This window comes from Olea europaea, chromosome 9 (genome assembly GCF_002742605.1).
Source record: "Olea europaea var. sylvestris chromosome 9, O_europaea_v1, whole genome shotgun sequence".
Taxonomy (NCBI): Eukaryota; Viridiplantae; Streptophyta; class Magnoliopsida; order Lamiales; family Oleaceae; genus Olea; species Olea europaea.
In genome coordinates this window covers 13,727,157-13,746,030 of record NC_036245.1, presented here as the reverse complement: position 1 = coordinate 13,746,030, position 18,874 = coordinate 13,727,157, and the positions used below count along the sequence as shown (strand labels likewise).

At 30.9% G+C, this 18,874-nt stretch overlaps 1 protein-coding gene across 2 annotated transcripts; it reads left to right on the top strand.

The window, feature by feature from the left end:
- Positions 1 to 15,357: 15,357 nt before the first annotated feature.
- LOC111399747 (protein trichome birefringence-like) lies at positions 15,358 to 18,430 on the top strand. 2 transcript variants are annotated; one of them, XM_023027215.1, is made up of 6 exons: positions 15,359 to 15,778; positions 15,884 to 16,553; positions 16,820 to 17,012; positions 17,125 to 17,318; positions 17,394 to 17,552; positions 17,833 to 18,430. In XM_023027215.1, exons 1-6 carry the CDS (start codon positions 15,556 to 15,558, stop codon positions 18,176 to 18,178), a joined length of 1,785 nt encoding a protein of 594 aa, XP_022882983.1. In that variant the 5' UTR covers positions 15,359 to 15,555; the 3' UTR covers positions 18,179 to 18,430. The 2 variants fall into 2 exon arrangements, with proteins under 2 accessions (XP_022882982.1, XP_022882983.1); XM_023027214.1 differs by having other exon boundaries at positions 15,358 to 16,553.
- The last annotated feature ends 444 nt before the right edge of the window (positions 18,431 to 18,874 follow it).

Below are 18,874 nucleotides of genomic sequence, written 5' to 3'. Positions count from 1 at the left end.
GGTTGGTTTGTACTTTCATTTTCCATTTTTATTTTCAAAACAATTTTTAATTTTCCCTGAAAACGGCCCTTTTTTGCGTTTTGAACGTTTTCGACATTTATCGTTTTTCATTTTCAGTTATAAATTTTAACTCATTTTCGAAAATACGTTTTCGAAAACGACAGACCAAACGCATTTTCCGCGTTTTCGAAAACAGAAAATGAAAAGGGGGTCGAAAACGGCAAATCAACCACGGCCTAAATGATTTGATCTTCCCAGAGATGCGGTGACTTGGCATTCCAAGGAATGGGAGCATCAATAATGCGGGGGATACTTTTCAGCCTGGACCAAGTGGAATTTTGATATTATGCACTCCCAAAACAGCTTCTTATATAATTCAAATTGATACTTTTATAGGGCCAAAATCATAGGGTTTCTTTAAAGATTCCTTTGGACATTATACAGTCGGTGGAGAAAAAGTAATTGGGGAAATGACAATTTAAAAAATAAATAATGAACATTAATGAAATATGGTCCATTTTCCTTGTGTCTTTAAGTGGGAATAAATTATTTGTACAATGAATTTGTACAATATGCTTGACAAAGGTGTAAGTGTCAAAAAAGTATTGATGAGAAAGATAAAGTATTTTTCAAACTGTCGAATGATAACTTGCCACGTAGCATGTTGTCACTTGGTGAGGGATTTTTTGGTGCGAGTAAAAAAATATAAATAATAAACGTATTTTTTCTTAATATTAGATGTTAAATTAAATGCAATGAAATTTTGATATAGAGATTTGCTAGTTGTGAACATCAATTCTTGAGAACATTCGACAATTGCCGGGTCATTGTGGTCTCAAGAAAAACCTACAGAAATATTGACGGACCCCACAATGTTATACAGTGGTTTCTCCGCCTCAAATTGTGTAGGTTATCGTTGAGTTCGTTATGTTACAATAAATGTACCTTTTGTGATGATCCATCTTATTTTTAATAGGATTTTTACAATGTATGAACAAGTAAAGTAGGGATGGTAAAAATACCCGTCAAACTCGATACTGCGGGACTCCGTCCTATTATCCACTTAATCGGGTAATCATGACAAGTACGGGGAGGAGTATTCCGCCGTGAGGCGGGTATGGGTAACAGGGGCCACCGTCCCCATCTTCACCCCGTTTAATTTATTTATTTATTTTAGAATCCAATATTTTAAATGTAAAAATTCTACGAAATTTCATTAATTCTAATAAAAGATGACAACTAAAATTATCTAAAAAAAAATATGATAAACAATAAAATTCTTAGTTTACCAAATATATTCAAATAATTTAACTTTTAAAAATAAAAAATTTAATAAATATATTATTGTCTCACTTAAATGAATGTGGGTAATAAAATGAATTATTAAAAACTCTTAAAAAAATGAAAGAAAAGGAAAATTTGAATGGGTATGTAAAGGTATGTAAAGGAGGCAACCTCCTTGTCTCGCGCCCGCCTCATTGTCAATCCTAGGGTGAAGTAATGACATAATAATTTAAAGTTATAAAAATTTATTGGCATCCATTGTGCAGGTAGAAAAACAAGAAAATCACATTCATTGATATCTCATATACGGTAGCGCAAGTTAAAACTAAAAGTGGATAAATTACGCTAGGGTCTTAAACCTAAAATAAAAATAAAATTTAGAAAGTTCAATCTTCTTCTCAATCCCACTAACATCCACTCGATCGCCACCTGAGGCACCGCCATAACACATCATTGCTACCACCTATTTCACACCCTTGCCCTATCACAATGAGACTAGATCTCTAGTCTTGCGGTGGAGGCATGGTTGGGGGTAGTGATGGCAACGGGGCGGGTTCGGGGCGGGGCGGTTTTCTTGTCCCGTTTAATTTTTTTTTTAATATATATATATATATATTTCGAGTTCAATAAAATACGGATAACATTCAAGTTGAACTTTTAATAAAGAATACCCTTACTTTATGTAAATTTAAGTTTTTATTTTGGGATAAAATTATTTATAGTGTAAAATGATTTTTAGAGAATGTGTGGATAAAAAATATGAAAAAATTATAGGTCTACATGTAAATTATGTTATTAAAAAAATTGTGATAGAAAATAAGTTTAAATAAAAACGATTTTGAAATATGTTGCATAGATGAACTCTAAATATGTTATAATAGTTATGATTAAGTATGTAAACAAATACTTAACAAACAATTAGCTAATTAGTAACAAAGTTATGATAAATTAAGGGTTGGATGAACAAATAATTAGAAATTTTCTATATTCATATTTCCAAGTATTCAAAAAAAAAAAAATTCATGGGGCGGGGCATCTTCGTCCCGTGATGGGGCGGGTTTTTTTGCCCCATTAGGGGCGGGGCGACGTCGGGACGGGGTAAATTGCCATCACTGGTTGGGGGTAGATAGTGATTGGGGTATGGTCTGGTGCCACCGCAAGTGGTTGTACTGGGGATCGAGTGGGGATGGAAAGTACATGAAACTTTATCCTTTTTTTTTTTTTTAATAGTTCTTATTTTTTAAAATTTTTATTTCTCTATTTTTTAGAAATGCATCCCGATTTGCACATATTAAGAATGACAAAATGGAATGGAAAATTTGATGACAAGTGCTTTTCAAGTGTTTCTATATGTTTTGCATTGATCATCAATCATCTATTTATAGGCATCAATCAATGTTACACGAAGTGGTGCTAAAACACATGAAAGGTCATCCGAAATTCAAACAAAAATGATCCTTAATGGCACGTAAAATGTTCTATGCGGTCTCATAGAACAAACCTATGCGACCGCATAGATCAGCCAATAAGGTCCTGCAAATAGAAGTGCGATCGCAAGCCCTCTTGGCTTATGCAGTCACGTAAGCTAACATTTTGGCCTCTAGTTTCACTTTTCATTCCCTACATCGTTTCATACACTTCTATTGATTTTGAACAACAATATTTAACAAGACATTGAGGGGGGAAAAACTGTTGTAAAAGATAAGTTTATTAGAGTTTAGAGATGGATGACAATTATACCCCCGCAGCCCTAGAAATTATTACTTTTGTATCTCTGATTCTACCCTATAAATGCAGGGTTTTAGTTCTTAATAAAACACACACAAGTCTATTGACTTCTCTCTGTTTTCTTCACTTTTATAATACGTTATCAGCAAGATAGCGTAATTTTTCAAAATTTAGTGAAGATAATAATTTTTATAAGCATAAATATTTATCACGTGTACCAAAATTAATTTTGTAGCATGTGAAGTATTTCAATATACATATGCATCATAACGAGGTTGCTTCTTCTTCTCTACTTTTCATCAACATGCATATTAATTTTAATTCACGTTTGTATGTGTAATCTGAACACATATTAATTCACGTTTTTTTATTCATACACGATCATTTTTTTCACATATTATTCAGTATTAATTCTATCTTTTGAATCTGTTACGTATTAGTTCTATCATTAATTTCTATACATGTTAAATTCATATACATATTTAGTATCTTTTGCATGTTGATAAAAGATTTAGTCAATTTTGTTAACTTCTATGTATGGAGATTCTTTTTCTTAATGCATTTTTGGTAATTAATTTTCTATATAAATTCATATCATGTCATATTGTAATTAAATATTTTTAGATATTATTCTATGAACTTCAAATTAAGAATTTATTATCTTATTGTTCCAAAAGTAACACAACATTATAATTAATATTTCAGAAGAATAATAATTGTATATCTATCTATTATAAATAATTCGTTGTTTCTCCTGAAATAGTACAACATTATTAATATTTTAGAAGAATATTACTTGCTTATAAAGAGCATGTTATTACAAGTTCAATATTCCAAAAGAATATTGACTCAATGCTCCTGAAGAAGAGTAATTTAAGTTATATTTATTTTAAACGAATATAATGTCGATGTTCTCGAAGAAACACAACAACGAAACACACATTATATAAATATTCAAGAAGAATATTTCATTGTTATTCATGTAGGACATAAATTTTATTATTTAGTTTGAAAAGTAGAATGAATCATTAATGTCAAGATTTCAGAAGAATATTGTATTTATACTCTTGAAAATTATATGTCTCATTGTGTTTCTAAAGAAAGCACATTATATATATATATATATATATATATAAAGTTATGTTGGTGTTCCTGAAAAAACACAATGTTATTAATATTTTAAAAAAGAATATTAATTGCTCCTAAAAGAATATGATATTATAATTTCAATATCTCTGAAGAATATTGATCGATTATATGTAAAATCACAAATTAAATTACTCTATTTATTTACATGTCCATTTTTCTACATATTATTTAGATATTGATGTTCTGGTCAGATTTTATTGCTTTTGAAAGCATAATGATATAAGATTTAATATAAAATTAAGTTCTTAGTCCTGAAAAGTAAATTCTTACATAATTATTACTGTAAACAATAATATTTTATTGCCCCTGGAGAGCATGACATTAAGTTTTTTCATATTTCAGAAGAACATTGATCTATTGTTATTGAAGAAGTAATAGTAAAATATAATGTGATCTCAAAATAGCACATTATAATTTTCATTAATATTCTAGTTAGATCTTACCTTCTTTCGAAAAATATAATTACATATAATCTAATGTAAATTATATTTTTACACTTGAAGAGTAAATTATTGTACAATTTATATAATAATATTTGATTGCACACGAAGAGCTTGAATTATAATTTTTAATATTCCAGAAGAATATTAACATATTACTTTTGAATGAGCAATAATATATATATATATATATATATATATATATATATATATAAAACGTGCTTTTAACGCAGCACATGTTTCGAGAAATATATTATTTTGAATTTATGTTTATTCTTGAAGGAAAAATTATAACTAATGCCGAGAACATTGATTAGTTTAACTACTTGAATGATATATGATTATATAATATTTAATCATATTCTTGGAGATTAAACAATTGAATTATATATAATATTGAATCACAAGTTCAATTTCGATTTTATTATTTGGCATGACCAATTGGACCATTATTGGATCATTAAGGATGTGAAATTAAAATTTTTTAATTAATATTAAATGAAGAATCAGAAAAATTTTCAATCCAATGAATTTATATATTATTTGTTCTCTTTATCGACAATTGATCATTAAAAATCACTAACTAAAATAGGGATTGAATTCCCTATATTTCTGAAAATTAATTAGGGATGATATATGAGGCCTCGTCACCCATCATGTTAACCATCTAAATATTATTTATATCTAATAGATTTGATACAAATATTAGATGATTGCATGGCGTTTGTAACCTGAAATTTTGCGAAATTATTGCTGAAGTTATGAGCATAATTTTCAAATTATATAATCAAGACTATGTCTTATTAATACTAGTGGGCATAAATCTCAACATTTTAATAAATGTTAGTTGAGATGTCGATAAATGGTTTAACACTATTATTTGTTAAATGCTTCCAATTAATTTAATTGAGAATAAAGTATTTTTCATTTTTATTTAGGGAATTATATTATGCATCATACCAAAATCACAATTCTCCCTATTATAATCAGCTTATGGGCAGATCCTAATTTTTCCATCTAATTATTTTTAATGATATAGTATATGTAAAAGTTGAACACCACAATACATTGAGATGGAAAATAAACAATGTTGAGAATAAGTACGTAATTTGAACTATTATTTCAAGTGGACGATATTTTATAACACTGAAAAAATGATTATCAGTTTGATTGGATAATTCTCTCAGCATTAGGAGAGGAATTAAGAAGCTGAAAATAATATATAAATGTATCATTGTCTAAATCCTCGCTAAATATCATTTGAACCAAAAGTTCGAAAGATAATAAATTTAGATGCATTTATTGATCAAAGAGATCAACAATATCTCACGCATCAATTTTTAATGCTCCAATATGAATTGACGTTCTAGAAGACAATTTGTTAAAATTATATTTGATATATCTATGGCACGCATAAAGCGTGATGGTGTTCGATTCTAATACAAAAATTTTCAACTGAAAATGGAGCAATTAGTAAAGATGGTTTCATTAAAGAGGCATATACTCTTAATGAGTATTTAGACATAACAAATTATAAAATTTTAGAAGAGGTTCAGGTATCTGATATTTGAAAATTGAGATATCTAAATAAGTAATGTCACTATAGGAAAAGAAATTGAATCGAACGAAAAAAGAAAAGTTGTGACAATAATTTTGTACATGATATACAATATCATATGTGAATCATGTGGAGTTGAAATAAATGCGTCAAAATATATCGATCGAAATAATGTTTGGCCAAATAAAAGAAGACGCAATCTTAAATTGAATTTACTAAATAAACATGAAAATTTTGGACCTGTAGTCTGAAAATCGAAAGGCATATACTTATACAAAAATGAAATGAGAAAAATGAAGTTGTACTGTTTAATGTACAACTCTCAACATAGTGAATTTCGCAAAGGTCGTCATAAATGAAATCACGACTCTATATCATATTATCTTGACGATACATAAAATTTGAAATACGTGATAGTCAACTGATCTGACATAATTATTAATGTTATCTTTGAAAGATTTAATATGCCTGAAGCATAACTCAAATGATATATGCCCGAGAACCATGTTCTTATATCATTATATTGATTAAAACAATCTAGATGCATGTGGTGTAATCGCCTTAGCGAATATTTGTTGAACGAATGCTATGAAAATGATCATATCCGCCCATATGTTTTTCATAAAGAAAAAAAAAATATTGGATTTACAATTATGGTTGATGATTTAAATTTAATTGGAACTCTTGAAGAGCTCAACAAAGCTGCTGGTTATTTGAAAAATGAATTTGAAATAAAAAATTTGAGAAAAATCAAATTTTATCTTGAATTGCAAATTGAACATTTCTCAAAAAGATTATTTGTTCATTAATCTATGTATACAAAAAAAAAAAAAGTTTTAAAACGCTTTTATGTGGATAATGCACATCCACTGGCATCACCATAGTTGTTCAATCATTCGATGTAAAAAATGATCCATTTCATCCATTTGAAGATGGAGAAAATATTCCTGGTCCTGAAATACTATATCTTAGTGCAATTGGAGTATTAAATTATCTTGTAAAGTGTACTCGACTTAACGTAACTTTTTCTATAAGTTTCTTGTAAGATATAGCTCTATACCAACTCAGAAACATTGAAATGGTATTAAACATATTTTTCATTACCTTAAGAGTACTATTAATTTAGGATTATTTTATTGTCAAAAGTCAGGATCCGCTTTAGTGGGATATATAGATGCACGTTATCTCTCTAACCCACAAAAAGCTAGATCACAAATACGATATGTGTTTACACATGGAGAAACAGTTATATCATGGAGATCCATGAAACAATCATTGACAACAACATCCTCAAATCATTCTGAAATTATTGCAATCCATGAAATAAGTCAATAATGTATATGGTTGAGAACATGACCCATCATATCCAAGTATCATGCAGGTTAACTCCAACAAATGATAGCTAACAATTTTGTATGAAGACAATGTAACTTGCATTGTACAACTCAAAGGAGACTAAATCAAAGATGACCTGACGAAGTATATTTCTCCAAAATTCTATCATACATACGAGCTTCAAAAGAATGACAATCTCAAGTGACAATGTGACCAATTTATTCATAAAAACAATGCCAACATTTATATTCGAGAAATTTGAAATTGGAATGCATCGACTCAAACATCTTTAGTGATCAACATCAGGGGGAGTAATTGTACTCTTTTTCCTTCGCTTAGATTTTGTCCTACTGGATTTTCCTAGCAAGGTTTAATGAGGCATCATTTATTTTTAGTGCTCCAAAATAATTTACTCTTTTTCTTTCGTTTTAATTTTTTTCCCACTAAATTTTTTATCAATTAAGGTTTTAACGAGGCATATATTTTATAATGTTTCATTCAAGGGGAAGTGTTGTAAAATGTAACTTTATTAGGGTTTAGAGGTGAATGACAATTATACCTTTGTAACCCTAGAAATTATTACAGTTGTATCCCTGATTCTACCCTATAAATACATGGCTTTGGATCTTAGTAAAACACACACAAGTCTATCGATTTCTCTCTGTTCTCTTATCTTTTCTTCACTTTTATAACGAAAACAATAATATCATAATTGTCGATGAGATAGTTAAAAGGCTTCACACTGTGAAAAGGTAAATGAAGAATGTTCGTAATTGCCTAATTAGTAGATGTAAGTGAAAAGTTTTTAATGTTAACCTAAAGTTCTTAGCAATTTTACTTGCAAGAGTAAACTGCAAGTACAAAACTATTAAATTCAAAAAATAAATAATTAATTAATTAAAAACATTTAAAATCGACGGTTACCCACACTATCCCTATGCTAAATCAGCCCATGCCCGTATTGTCAAGTAAGTCGAATATCAAGCTGTTGGTCTTATAACCAAACACATGTTTAATTGCGTTCAAAATTAAGTCAAACTTATTTTGTAAAACTTGTTGCAAATCAACTTATTTTATGTTAATTTTTAATTTTCGGGGATACGGAACTTTTATTAGCATATTTACTAGATTTTATTCGTTCTAGTCTAATAGCAACAAAAATCGCTCTGGTATTAGCAACTTTCATTTGGCAAAACGACAATGTGTGAACCGGCGAGGGGCTGCATTAAGTTGGCTTTCGATGTATTCAAAATAAGTTGGAATTTGGAAATTATTTAATTTCATTTTGTAATTGCCAACCGGATAATTTTCTGACAGTTATATTTTGTCATTTGTTTATGTCTATTGGGTCCTTCAATTAATTTGGTATCATCAATAAACTGATGAAGAAACACCAACGTTCTTAATTATTGCGGTTTTTTTATTTTTTTTTATCTTGGATGAATTACCATCTCATTTCTTTTTTCAACTTACAAATTATTAATTTAAATCAATGTATTTATCATGAGAAACAAATATTTTTGACAATCACATTGCTTCATAAATATTCTTTTATATTTGTAACATGTAAACTATAAATATTTTCAAGTTTTTTTTAAAAAAAAATAAAGGTCACCGAACCAATTTTAAACCCAAAAAGAAAAAAAAAATCAAAAAAAAAAAGTTACACTAAAAATGTTTAATTCTATACTTAAACAAACACATTTTCGAATTGACGAAGGCTACAAAATTTTCTTTTCACCTTTAAATAGGTATGGAAATTGTGGTGGCATTAACATTTTTGCTTACAATGATAAATAAGAAAAATGATGATATTTGTAAGTCATGATTTATTTTCCAGCAGTGCAGAAGTAATGTAGCTATTAAAATCTCTTAAAATTTTGAGACTTGAATTAAAAAATGTGACAACGACTCGCTACCATACGAAAGACTAGTGGATAAGCACATCTTACAAATAGTATTATTCAAAACTAATGTTATCAACGTCACAATACCATAGTATCAATTTAGATGGCTCTACGTGATAGACTCTATGATAAGTACAATTAAATTAAGTGACTCGCTAGCCCCCCGGGGCATAGTTCAGTGGTGCAAAGGACAGGAGTAATGTTATCTCACTCCTTGCTGGCAGTCGCAGTCTGAGGGTTCGATTTCTGAGACATGGAATTGAACTCCTTGTAGACGCAGTGTACAGGTAGCTCTTATTCCCTAACCTGTTGGGGCACATCCCGCGATTTACCTCTCTCACAAAGTTTTAGGGGCGGGACGATGATGACATTCAAGGTTGGGGTTCAACCTTTTTTAAATTAAGTGATTCGTTTTATCGTAAACTCTCATTTAATGTTATATTAATAACATCTAGATTTATGTTTTAACATTAATTTCCACAACAATAGACTTTCTTCCATTAATATATTTGGATTTATAAATTTTAATTATAATTTTTCTAATATACCCCCTACATTAAATAATAGTGTTGCCCCCCGGGCATATCCTAGTTGTGCAAATGATAGGCATGAGGTAGTCTCAATCTTGCTGGCAGTAGCAATATGAGGGTTCGATTCTTAAGATATGGAATTGGACTCTTTGTGGGCACCAGTGAACAGGCAATCTCTTATTTCCTGGCCTGTTGGGGGCATATCCCGTGATTTACTTCACTCACGATACTCCAGGGGCGTAGTGGTGGGGGCTCTCAAGGTTGGGGTTCAACCTTTTTTGAATACTAGTGTTTCCTTAGTTCCATAAAATTATATATCACTTTTCTTGTTAAGAGTATAATTGATTTTTTAATTTTCCATAATACTCCTATTTAACATGCCTTATATCAACACTTATGAATTAGTCTTATTTAAACAATTATTTAATATAGGACTATATTAGGAAAAATATATATTTTCAATCATATTAATTACATCGTTTAATCCCAGTTAAATTAAAAACAAGTCTATTTTTATATGGTGAAGGGAGTATTTCATACTTGTTGATAGGTGATAACGGAGCACGTAAAATAAGGACATTAAAAATTTTAAGAAATTAACTATACTCTTAAGAAGAAAAGTGACATATCATTTGAAAGAGATGGAAAAAAAAAAAAAAGTTTATAATTATGAGTCTGCGGGGTCCAAGATGTCAATATATGTGGTACAGATGACACATAACAACTTTAATGGGTGTATGAAATAAATGTACGGATTAAAAATTTGACATATCTGACTTCTTTTGTGATGTTCATATTGCTGATTTCTTTTACTTGGGGATCCGGAATCATAGAATTAAATAGGCCGTTGACCCATAATCTCACGTTTAAATGTCAATAATTTAGGTCGTTAACCCACGAGCTTAGCTCGGATTCGTGGCTCGTTTTTCACGAGCCGAGCTTAGTCAATAATTTTGGTCGTTAACCCACGAGCTCGGCTCGGATTCGTGGCTCGTTTTCCACGAGCCGAGCCAGCTCGACTCGTTAACCCACGAGCTCAGCTCGGGCTCGTGGCTCGTTTTTCACGTGCCGAGCCCGGGTTGGGCTCGTTACTCGTGGGCGAGCTCGTGAATTTTTTTTTTTTTTTTTGGCAAATTTTTCAAATGTTATTGATAAAATTTTATTTTTTCCCACATTTTTGGACGAGCTCACGAGCCCACGAGCCTTGGACCCTCGAGCTCAGGCTCGTCATTTGACGAGCCCAAGCAGCCCACGGCCCAATTGACATCCCTAACTATTTGAAAGGTTGCAAGTCTAGTGTGTGCGCACGCGCGCTACAAGTACATAATTTTTGTACAAAATGTTTTCCACATACACAAGTGTACCAACATCATTTAAAGATGAAAAAAAATATAAAACACAGACGGACATAATTTTTCCATTTCAAAATTCTGTATGAATTCTGTAAATTTTCCCTGTATTCAAGGAAATACACACACATATACACACTATTTGGTTGAGTTGAGGTTATATATAATATAGTCAAAGTGATGCATCACCTCTATTGAGGTGAGCCTTCCATGACCTAAGCAATATGATATAACCTACTGCAAAAGCAATTCGAGACAAGATCCTCTTTTAAGAGTTTTTTTATAAAGATAATGTTTTTTGAAAAATTAGTGGTTGAAAAAGAAGGAAAAAATTTCAATTACGTATAACATTATTTTATGAAAAGATTGTGTGGTTGAAAATAGAAAAAAAAAATGAAATGAAATTTAATGGGGCCAAATTTAATGTCACCTCGACTATCAAGATGAAGACATGGGTCTTTTTGATCCAACGGTGACATTTCCTCATTTTCTACTGTAAAAACTCTCACTTAATATCATTTCAAGTTAATGCAATTTTATACACTCAAATTAAGATTGTCATCTCTCATTTTCTATTGTCTTGTAAGCTCTTGGTGTCCATACACTAATGTGGCTCACGCTTTCCGACCAACACACACCAAAATGTACTCTTTCTATTGATGGACTTAACTGTTGAAGTACTTTCGACCACCCCCACCGTCGAAAAAGGTCAAGTGCTTCTAAAGTTTTATTTAAGTTTTTGGGAAGTTGTCTACTTGGACGTAAGTGAAATCGAAATTTATTGACCACACCATCCGCATAAAAATCTAGGTCAATAATTAGTGATTTTAAAAATATCGTGAGTAAAACAAGAAATAGAAAACAATATCAGATATGTAGATGATTGATGTGTGACGTACCTTGTCATATAGCTGAGCTCAAAATAATAGTTGATAATAAAAGCGAAATTATTAATGAAAAGGAAAGGACAACATATATTTCTTAATTGATTTTCCTATACATTATAGGAAATTTTCAAAAAAATAAATTGATGAAGGTCTAAATCTGGTAAATTTTAAAATCTTCATATTTCTATATGGTAATTATATTGTTACCACGAAATTTACTTGTTACTACACCACATTATGTCTCCACCACAATTAAAATATGTTTTTACTAAATACTCCACACCAAATTTACAATTATAAATCTAATTCAGTAAAAATAATAAAAAAGAAGAAAATTACATGAACCTTACAATAACAAAGACACTCCTACTTTCATAAAAATCATTAACATCAATTAAGGTTTTTTTTTTCCAAAATTACTATTTTAAATTTCCTTAAACTATATATTTTCATTTTCTTATTTGTTAAATATAATTTTTCATAATTTTCACTTAGAACAATTCATTTTAGTTAAAAAAAAAAAATCTTTATAAATATTGCTATAAAACTTGTAATATTATATTAATATGATATTTTTTCCTCAAATAGGATTGATAAAGAATTAACAAATCAATATAAAAAAATGTTTTACAATAAATTAATAAAGCTAGTTGAACCTCCAATCGAAATTTCACTTCATTAAATAATATTCCGAAATTTAGATTTTTGTTGTGGAGCATGTGAATTCGGACAACTGCTATATAGATCTTTAAATTGGACAATTAATATATTAGTTTCTAAACTTCATTTTTTCTTTTATTCTAGATATTTCTTTTGGTTTTTAGGGAAGCTCTCTTCATTTTTGTGACATTTAGTGCGAACAAAACATATGTACAAACTTATTTTAAAAATAATAATAAGAAAAACCTAGGTGATCGATCCTCACATTGGCATGAGATCCGCGTCGACCTCATATGAATAAAAAATGTTAAAAATGACACCTCACCCACCCCGACTGTGAGTGTAGGTCAGTTGGGGTGTCAAAATAATTCTGATACCGTAACATGATTGTAATTATAGATAAGAAGAACTAAAGCTCCGGGGAAAGGGGGCACTATTGAGAAAAGAAAAAGAAAAAAAAAAAAGCGGTTGAATTTGCACTGCGCACCACAATCGCAAAGGAAATAATGGATAAGTTATTGTGGTGTCTACAAAAATTATTTAATGTTAAAAAATATATTTAAAAGTGTGACTAATTAAACAAATATATTAATTAAAATTATGGTTTAACAAGTAAATTTATTGGTGGTAATATAATTGCCATTCCTATATATGTCTTGCTAGTTTTCTAAATTAAAGCTTAAACCGTGAAATAATTAATAATCATTCTTAAATTGAGATTTGACCAACCCTTAATACTCTCTTGAATTTTTAAAATTGTTTGAGCAATGTAACAATATATCTTAAAATAAATATTTCTAGAACAATACTATAAGTATAGATTTTTTCTATAAAATTTGTACAGAAAAACGGTTGTCTTCCTATAATTGGCTGTTGGCAAAAACAGTTTTTGATAACAGCAAATCAGAGGAGATCTAGCTATTTTTCAGTACCAATTCTATTAAAAATTATATATATACTTGCAGATTAATTGATATATCTATTCAATTCGATATCCTATATGTTATGTCTACATTTAATTCTTAACACTTAAATTTTACATCAATTTGAAATAAAATATTTTTAATTATATCAATGCTCTGATTCAATTGACAAAATAAAATAAATTGTTTTAAAAGCCGTTATTTGTCAAGAAATAAAAGCTTGTTTCCCCATTGTCATTGTTTAAAACTAATTTTACGATAAACTCAAAAAAATTTATACTTTTTAATCATATTTTTGATAAAATTATTTAAAAAAAATTTATCTTCGAAAAATCTCAACCAATAAAATTTTGATTTTATTCTAATTAATCGATTTCTATTTTTTTAAAGAAAAAATTGGATGAGAATGGGACAGGGTAACAGGTGTTTGAGACGTGTACACATGGCATGAGTTGCTTACCTGACCGTGGTGGCATTTTTGCTAATAACTCCACAGGAAGTTGCGTTTACGAATATCAACTATCCCAATAAAGGAGTACTAAACTAACTTTTACTTTTGAGTAAACTAATGCGACCCGACCCGACTCTTGTCACTTTTTTAGAATTCCATCTTAAATATACACACTACTCACTCACCCCATAAATAAGTATATTCGAGTTCAACCTTTCGGGGCATAATCTAATGGTGTAAAGGATAGGAATGGGGTATTCTTATCCTTGCTGACAGTCGCAGTGTGAGGGTTCGATTTCTGATATATGGAATTGGACTCTTTGTGAGTACCAGTGTATGAATAAGATCTTGTTTTCTGACATGTTGGGACACATTCCGTCATTTACCCTCCTTACGATATTGCAGGAGCGAGATAGTGGGGCTCTCAAGATTAGGGTTTAACTTTTTTTTTTTTAAAGTATATTCGAGTTCAAAATTGTTGACTCTTCATCTATCCTTATTAACAAACCGACACATTATATATATATTTTTAATAATTTAAAGATACATATAATGAAAAAAGTGACACGAAGTAATCGTAGTCCTATTCACAAGTTAATTGGTATGATCCTAATCAAATTAGGTTGCGTTATGTTTGCAGAACTCTGTCAGAATTGAACTTAACGTTATGTTTGAAGAACTCTGTTAGAATTGAACTTAATCAAGTCCTAAGCAAACTACAATTCTATATTCACGTCCAATCAAATAAGGATTATTTTCTATTATTATCGCTATTTTCTATAAATATAGCTCCTACCCCTTATATCAAAGTTAAACATAATTTAAACCTTTTACATTCTAGTAATTAGTGAAGATAAAATTTAGACGAGACATTAAATAATTTTTCATAATTGAACACATTATATTTTGACCTCTTTCAATTTTATAAAAAATTGCTAATTTGTCAAAAATACAATGAGGGAGCAGCAAATTCGAGAAAGAAAATTAATTCAGATCTCACACATATGCTATGCTCAATATACTTCAATTTCACGTGAAGGTATACACACAGTAGACACAAACAACATATGAATACTCGACCGTACATAGTACAAATCATCCCTAAAAACACGCGCCCCCCCCGCCCCCCCGGTTTTTCACTCTCCTTTACACAGAAACCCAGTATTTTTACAGCTCAAGTCTCTCTCTCTCTCACTCCTCTTCTCCTAGAGCCTAAAGGAGTCCGTAATTCTTAGAACTCCTCACACAAACACAGTATCATCTATCTCTTGGAACTCCTTCGAATACAATTCACTTTATCTCTCTTCAAATTTCTCAGAACTGCAGGTGAAAACGGCGGAGCTTTACTGCCCGAATGGCAGATATAACAAAGTATGCACCCATTGGTGTCGGTGGTGGAAATTTCATCTCAGATTTCAAGAGCCACTTTTCATTATTTAGACCTAAGAGAACTGTTTCTATTGCATATGGGTTTGTGTTCCTTTTTATTGTTGTCACCATTTTTCTTGCCTTTAGCCCCTCTCCGAACTCTTCCTCGCCGTGGTTCACTAACATTTTTGCTGCCAGTAGTAGCGACGGTACGGGTTCTGCAACACCATCATCAATTTTCTCTGACGAGTCTTATAGATCTCATTTTTCTTCTTTTTTCTCTTATTTTTATGCGCACAATTCTTCACCGACAGAAGATAATGTTAGATCCCCTACGATTAAACCGCCCAATTTGAATAAAGAATCCCCAGTTGAAGTCTTGAAGCCAAGTAATAGTTCAGTTTTGCCCCAGAAGCCTTCTGTAAATCGGACTGCCGATAGTGGTATGCCACCAAAGTCCTTTTCTGAATCGAATAAAGGGTCATCAGATGTCAAAAATCAGACTCAAATCGAAGACTTGCATGATAAAGTTGAAGTTTTAAAGCAGAACCAGATTCCGACTATAGATTCGGATGGTAAAATTGGAGTCTTGAAGCAAAACCAGACTCAAAATGACAAAGTTGAAGTTTTGAAGACAAATCAAAGCATAACTAGGGACACAAATTCTCCAGTTCCTGTGAATTCATCGCCAAATTCTGCTTCAGGAGCACAAACAGTTACAAAGAATGGAGCCAAGGGAAATACAGAGCAGGGTTTGATTAAAAACTTAACTTCTTCTTTGATGAAGAAACATGACGATTTGATCAAATCCTTGACGAATTGTGATTTTTTTGATGGAAATTGGGTGAAAGATGATTCTTATCCACTATACAAGCCTGGTTCCTGTTCTCTGATTGATGAGCAATTTAACTGTTTTCTTAATGGTAGACCTGATAATGGTTATCACAGAATGAAATGGAAGCCTAGAGGTTGCACTCTCCCAAGGTATGTGGCATAATCTTAATCTTCTTTATTAAACAAAATTCCAGTAATTAATGACATTTTAATTCATAAAATTATAATCGGTTTGTTCTAATTCCATCCACCTAAAAAGTTCCATAATTATAGGGTCCCTTTAAAATGGCTTGAAGTAGGTAATCTGGTAATGGCATTTTTAAATGTTCCATCCGTTTCATTGATTTCCATCATATATGTAGGCATTTATTTTTATACTTAGCCAATATAAATTGTATTGAACTTGTAATATACAGGCTGAACGGAAGTCATATGCTGGAAATGTTGAGAGGGAAGAGAGTAGTGTTTGTTGGTGATTCTCTGAATAGGAATATGTGGGAATCTCTTATCTGCATATTAAGGAACTCTGTGAAAGATCAGAGTAAAGTTTATGAGCAACAAGGCAGGCACCATTTTAGGACAGAAGCTTCTTATTCCTTTATATTTGAAGTAAGTTATTGGATTTTTGTTCTTCTTTCTAATCTGATTCGAATTCTACTTACGCAGCATCTTCTCAAATTGTTATTTTTCTTTCTTTGTATTTCTATTGATGGATTTTCAGGACTATAAATGCACTGTTGAGTTCTTTGTAACTCCTTTCTTGGTTCAAGAATGGGAAGCGGCGGACAGAAATGGAACGAAGAAGGAAACACTTCGACTCGATATAATTGAGAGGTCCGCCAATCATTATAAAAGTGCGGATATCATTGTTTTCAACACTGGACATTGGTGGACTCATGAGAAGACGTCAAAAGGGTAAAAATCACTATAACTTAATACAAGCCTTATAATGAATTTGTTTGAGCCTAAACAATTTTGAATGTTTTTCAGGGAAGACTATTATCAAGAAGGCAGCCATGTGTACAAAGAATTGAACGTTCTCGAGGCGTTTAGGAAAGCTTTAACAACATGGGGAAGATGGATTGATGCCAATGTAAATCCAAGGAAAACACTCGTCTTCTTCAGAGGCTATTCTGCTTCTCATTTCAGGTAATAAATTACAATGATCTGAAAACTAAGAAAACGAATTTGTTATTCCTTTGGACTACCATATTTGGTTAGTCTTCACCGTAGAAATGTTCGAAAAAAGGATAGTTCAGTTACCCAATTTTTTCTGCTTTACGATAAGTTAGCACATTGAACAGAAATTGTTGCACTTATTTATTTATTGCTAAGTTGTTGTTTTTCTCCTACCATGTATTGATTTCATCACCATTATTCTTCAATCTTGATTTTAATATTCTGCACTCTATTTTATGTTTTCAAACAGTGGTGGGCAATGGAATTCTGGCGGGCAATGTGACAACGAGACTGAGCCGATCAAGAATGATACTTATCTCACGCCATATCCACCGAAGATGACTGTTTTGGAGAACGTGTTCAAAGGAATGAATAGCCATGTCACTTATCTCAACGTCACGAGAATGACGGATTATCGAAAGGACGGTCATCCATCAATATATCGAAAACAAACTTATTCCAAAGAGGAGAGGAGATCGCCATTGAGCTTCCAAGATTGCAGCCATTGGTGCCTCCCTGGCGTACCTGATGCTTGGAATGAGATACTCTATGCTGAACTTTTAGTAAACCAGAAGCAACAACGAAAAGGGCATTAGTACGAGACTCGAGTATACAGATATGTGCATTATGCATTTTCTTTGTTCTTTCTTTTTTTGAGAATATAGATACAGAAAACAACCAGCAGAGGATCCAAGATATAGTATTTTGATTTGGTATATAAATAATGAGAAACAGAGATTGTAATTGAATATGTTGATATGCGGGAAGGAAGATGGTTTTGGTGGGGGGCTTCATTGTTAATTTTATCTCTCTATTCAAAAGCAATCAATGCATGATAAATATTATTTTCTATCTCTCTATTCAAAAGCAATAAATGCATGATAAATATTATTTCCTTGGCCTCTCTATAATTTATCATTTTGTGATCACAGATTAATATATAATTAGTGTGTTAAGATGTGTTCCTGCTCTTAAATGTTAATACCAGTGTATTATTTCGCTACGAATAATGCTTTTTAGTCCACTGGAGTTATAACCCAATTTATGTGGCGTTAATGTGGTATTAAGTGCATTAAGTCATTTAATTACACCTTTCATTTAATTTATTATTTAATGTTACATTACCGTCATATAGATTGGGGTTATAACTCCAGTAGAGATAAATAGCATTGCTTTTTTACCATATAGTAAATTTTTGATTACTTAAAAATCAAAGAGAGGTCCATTTTCCATCGTAATTCGTCGGTCAAATAAAACATTCACTTTTCCAAGTATTAGATTGATTTTTTTAG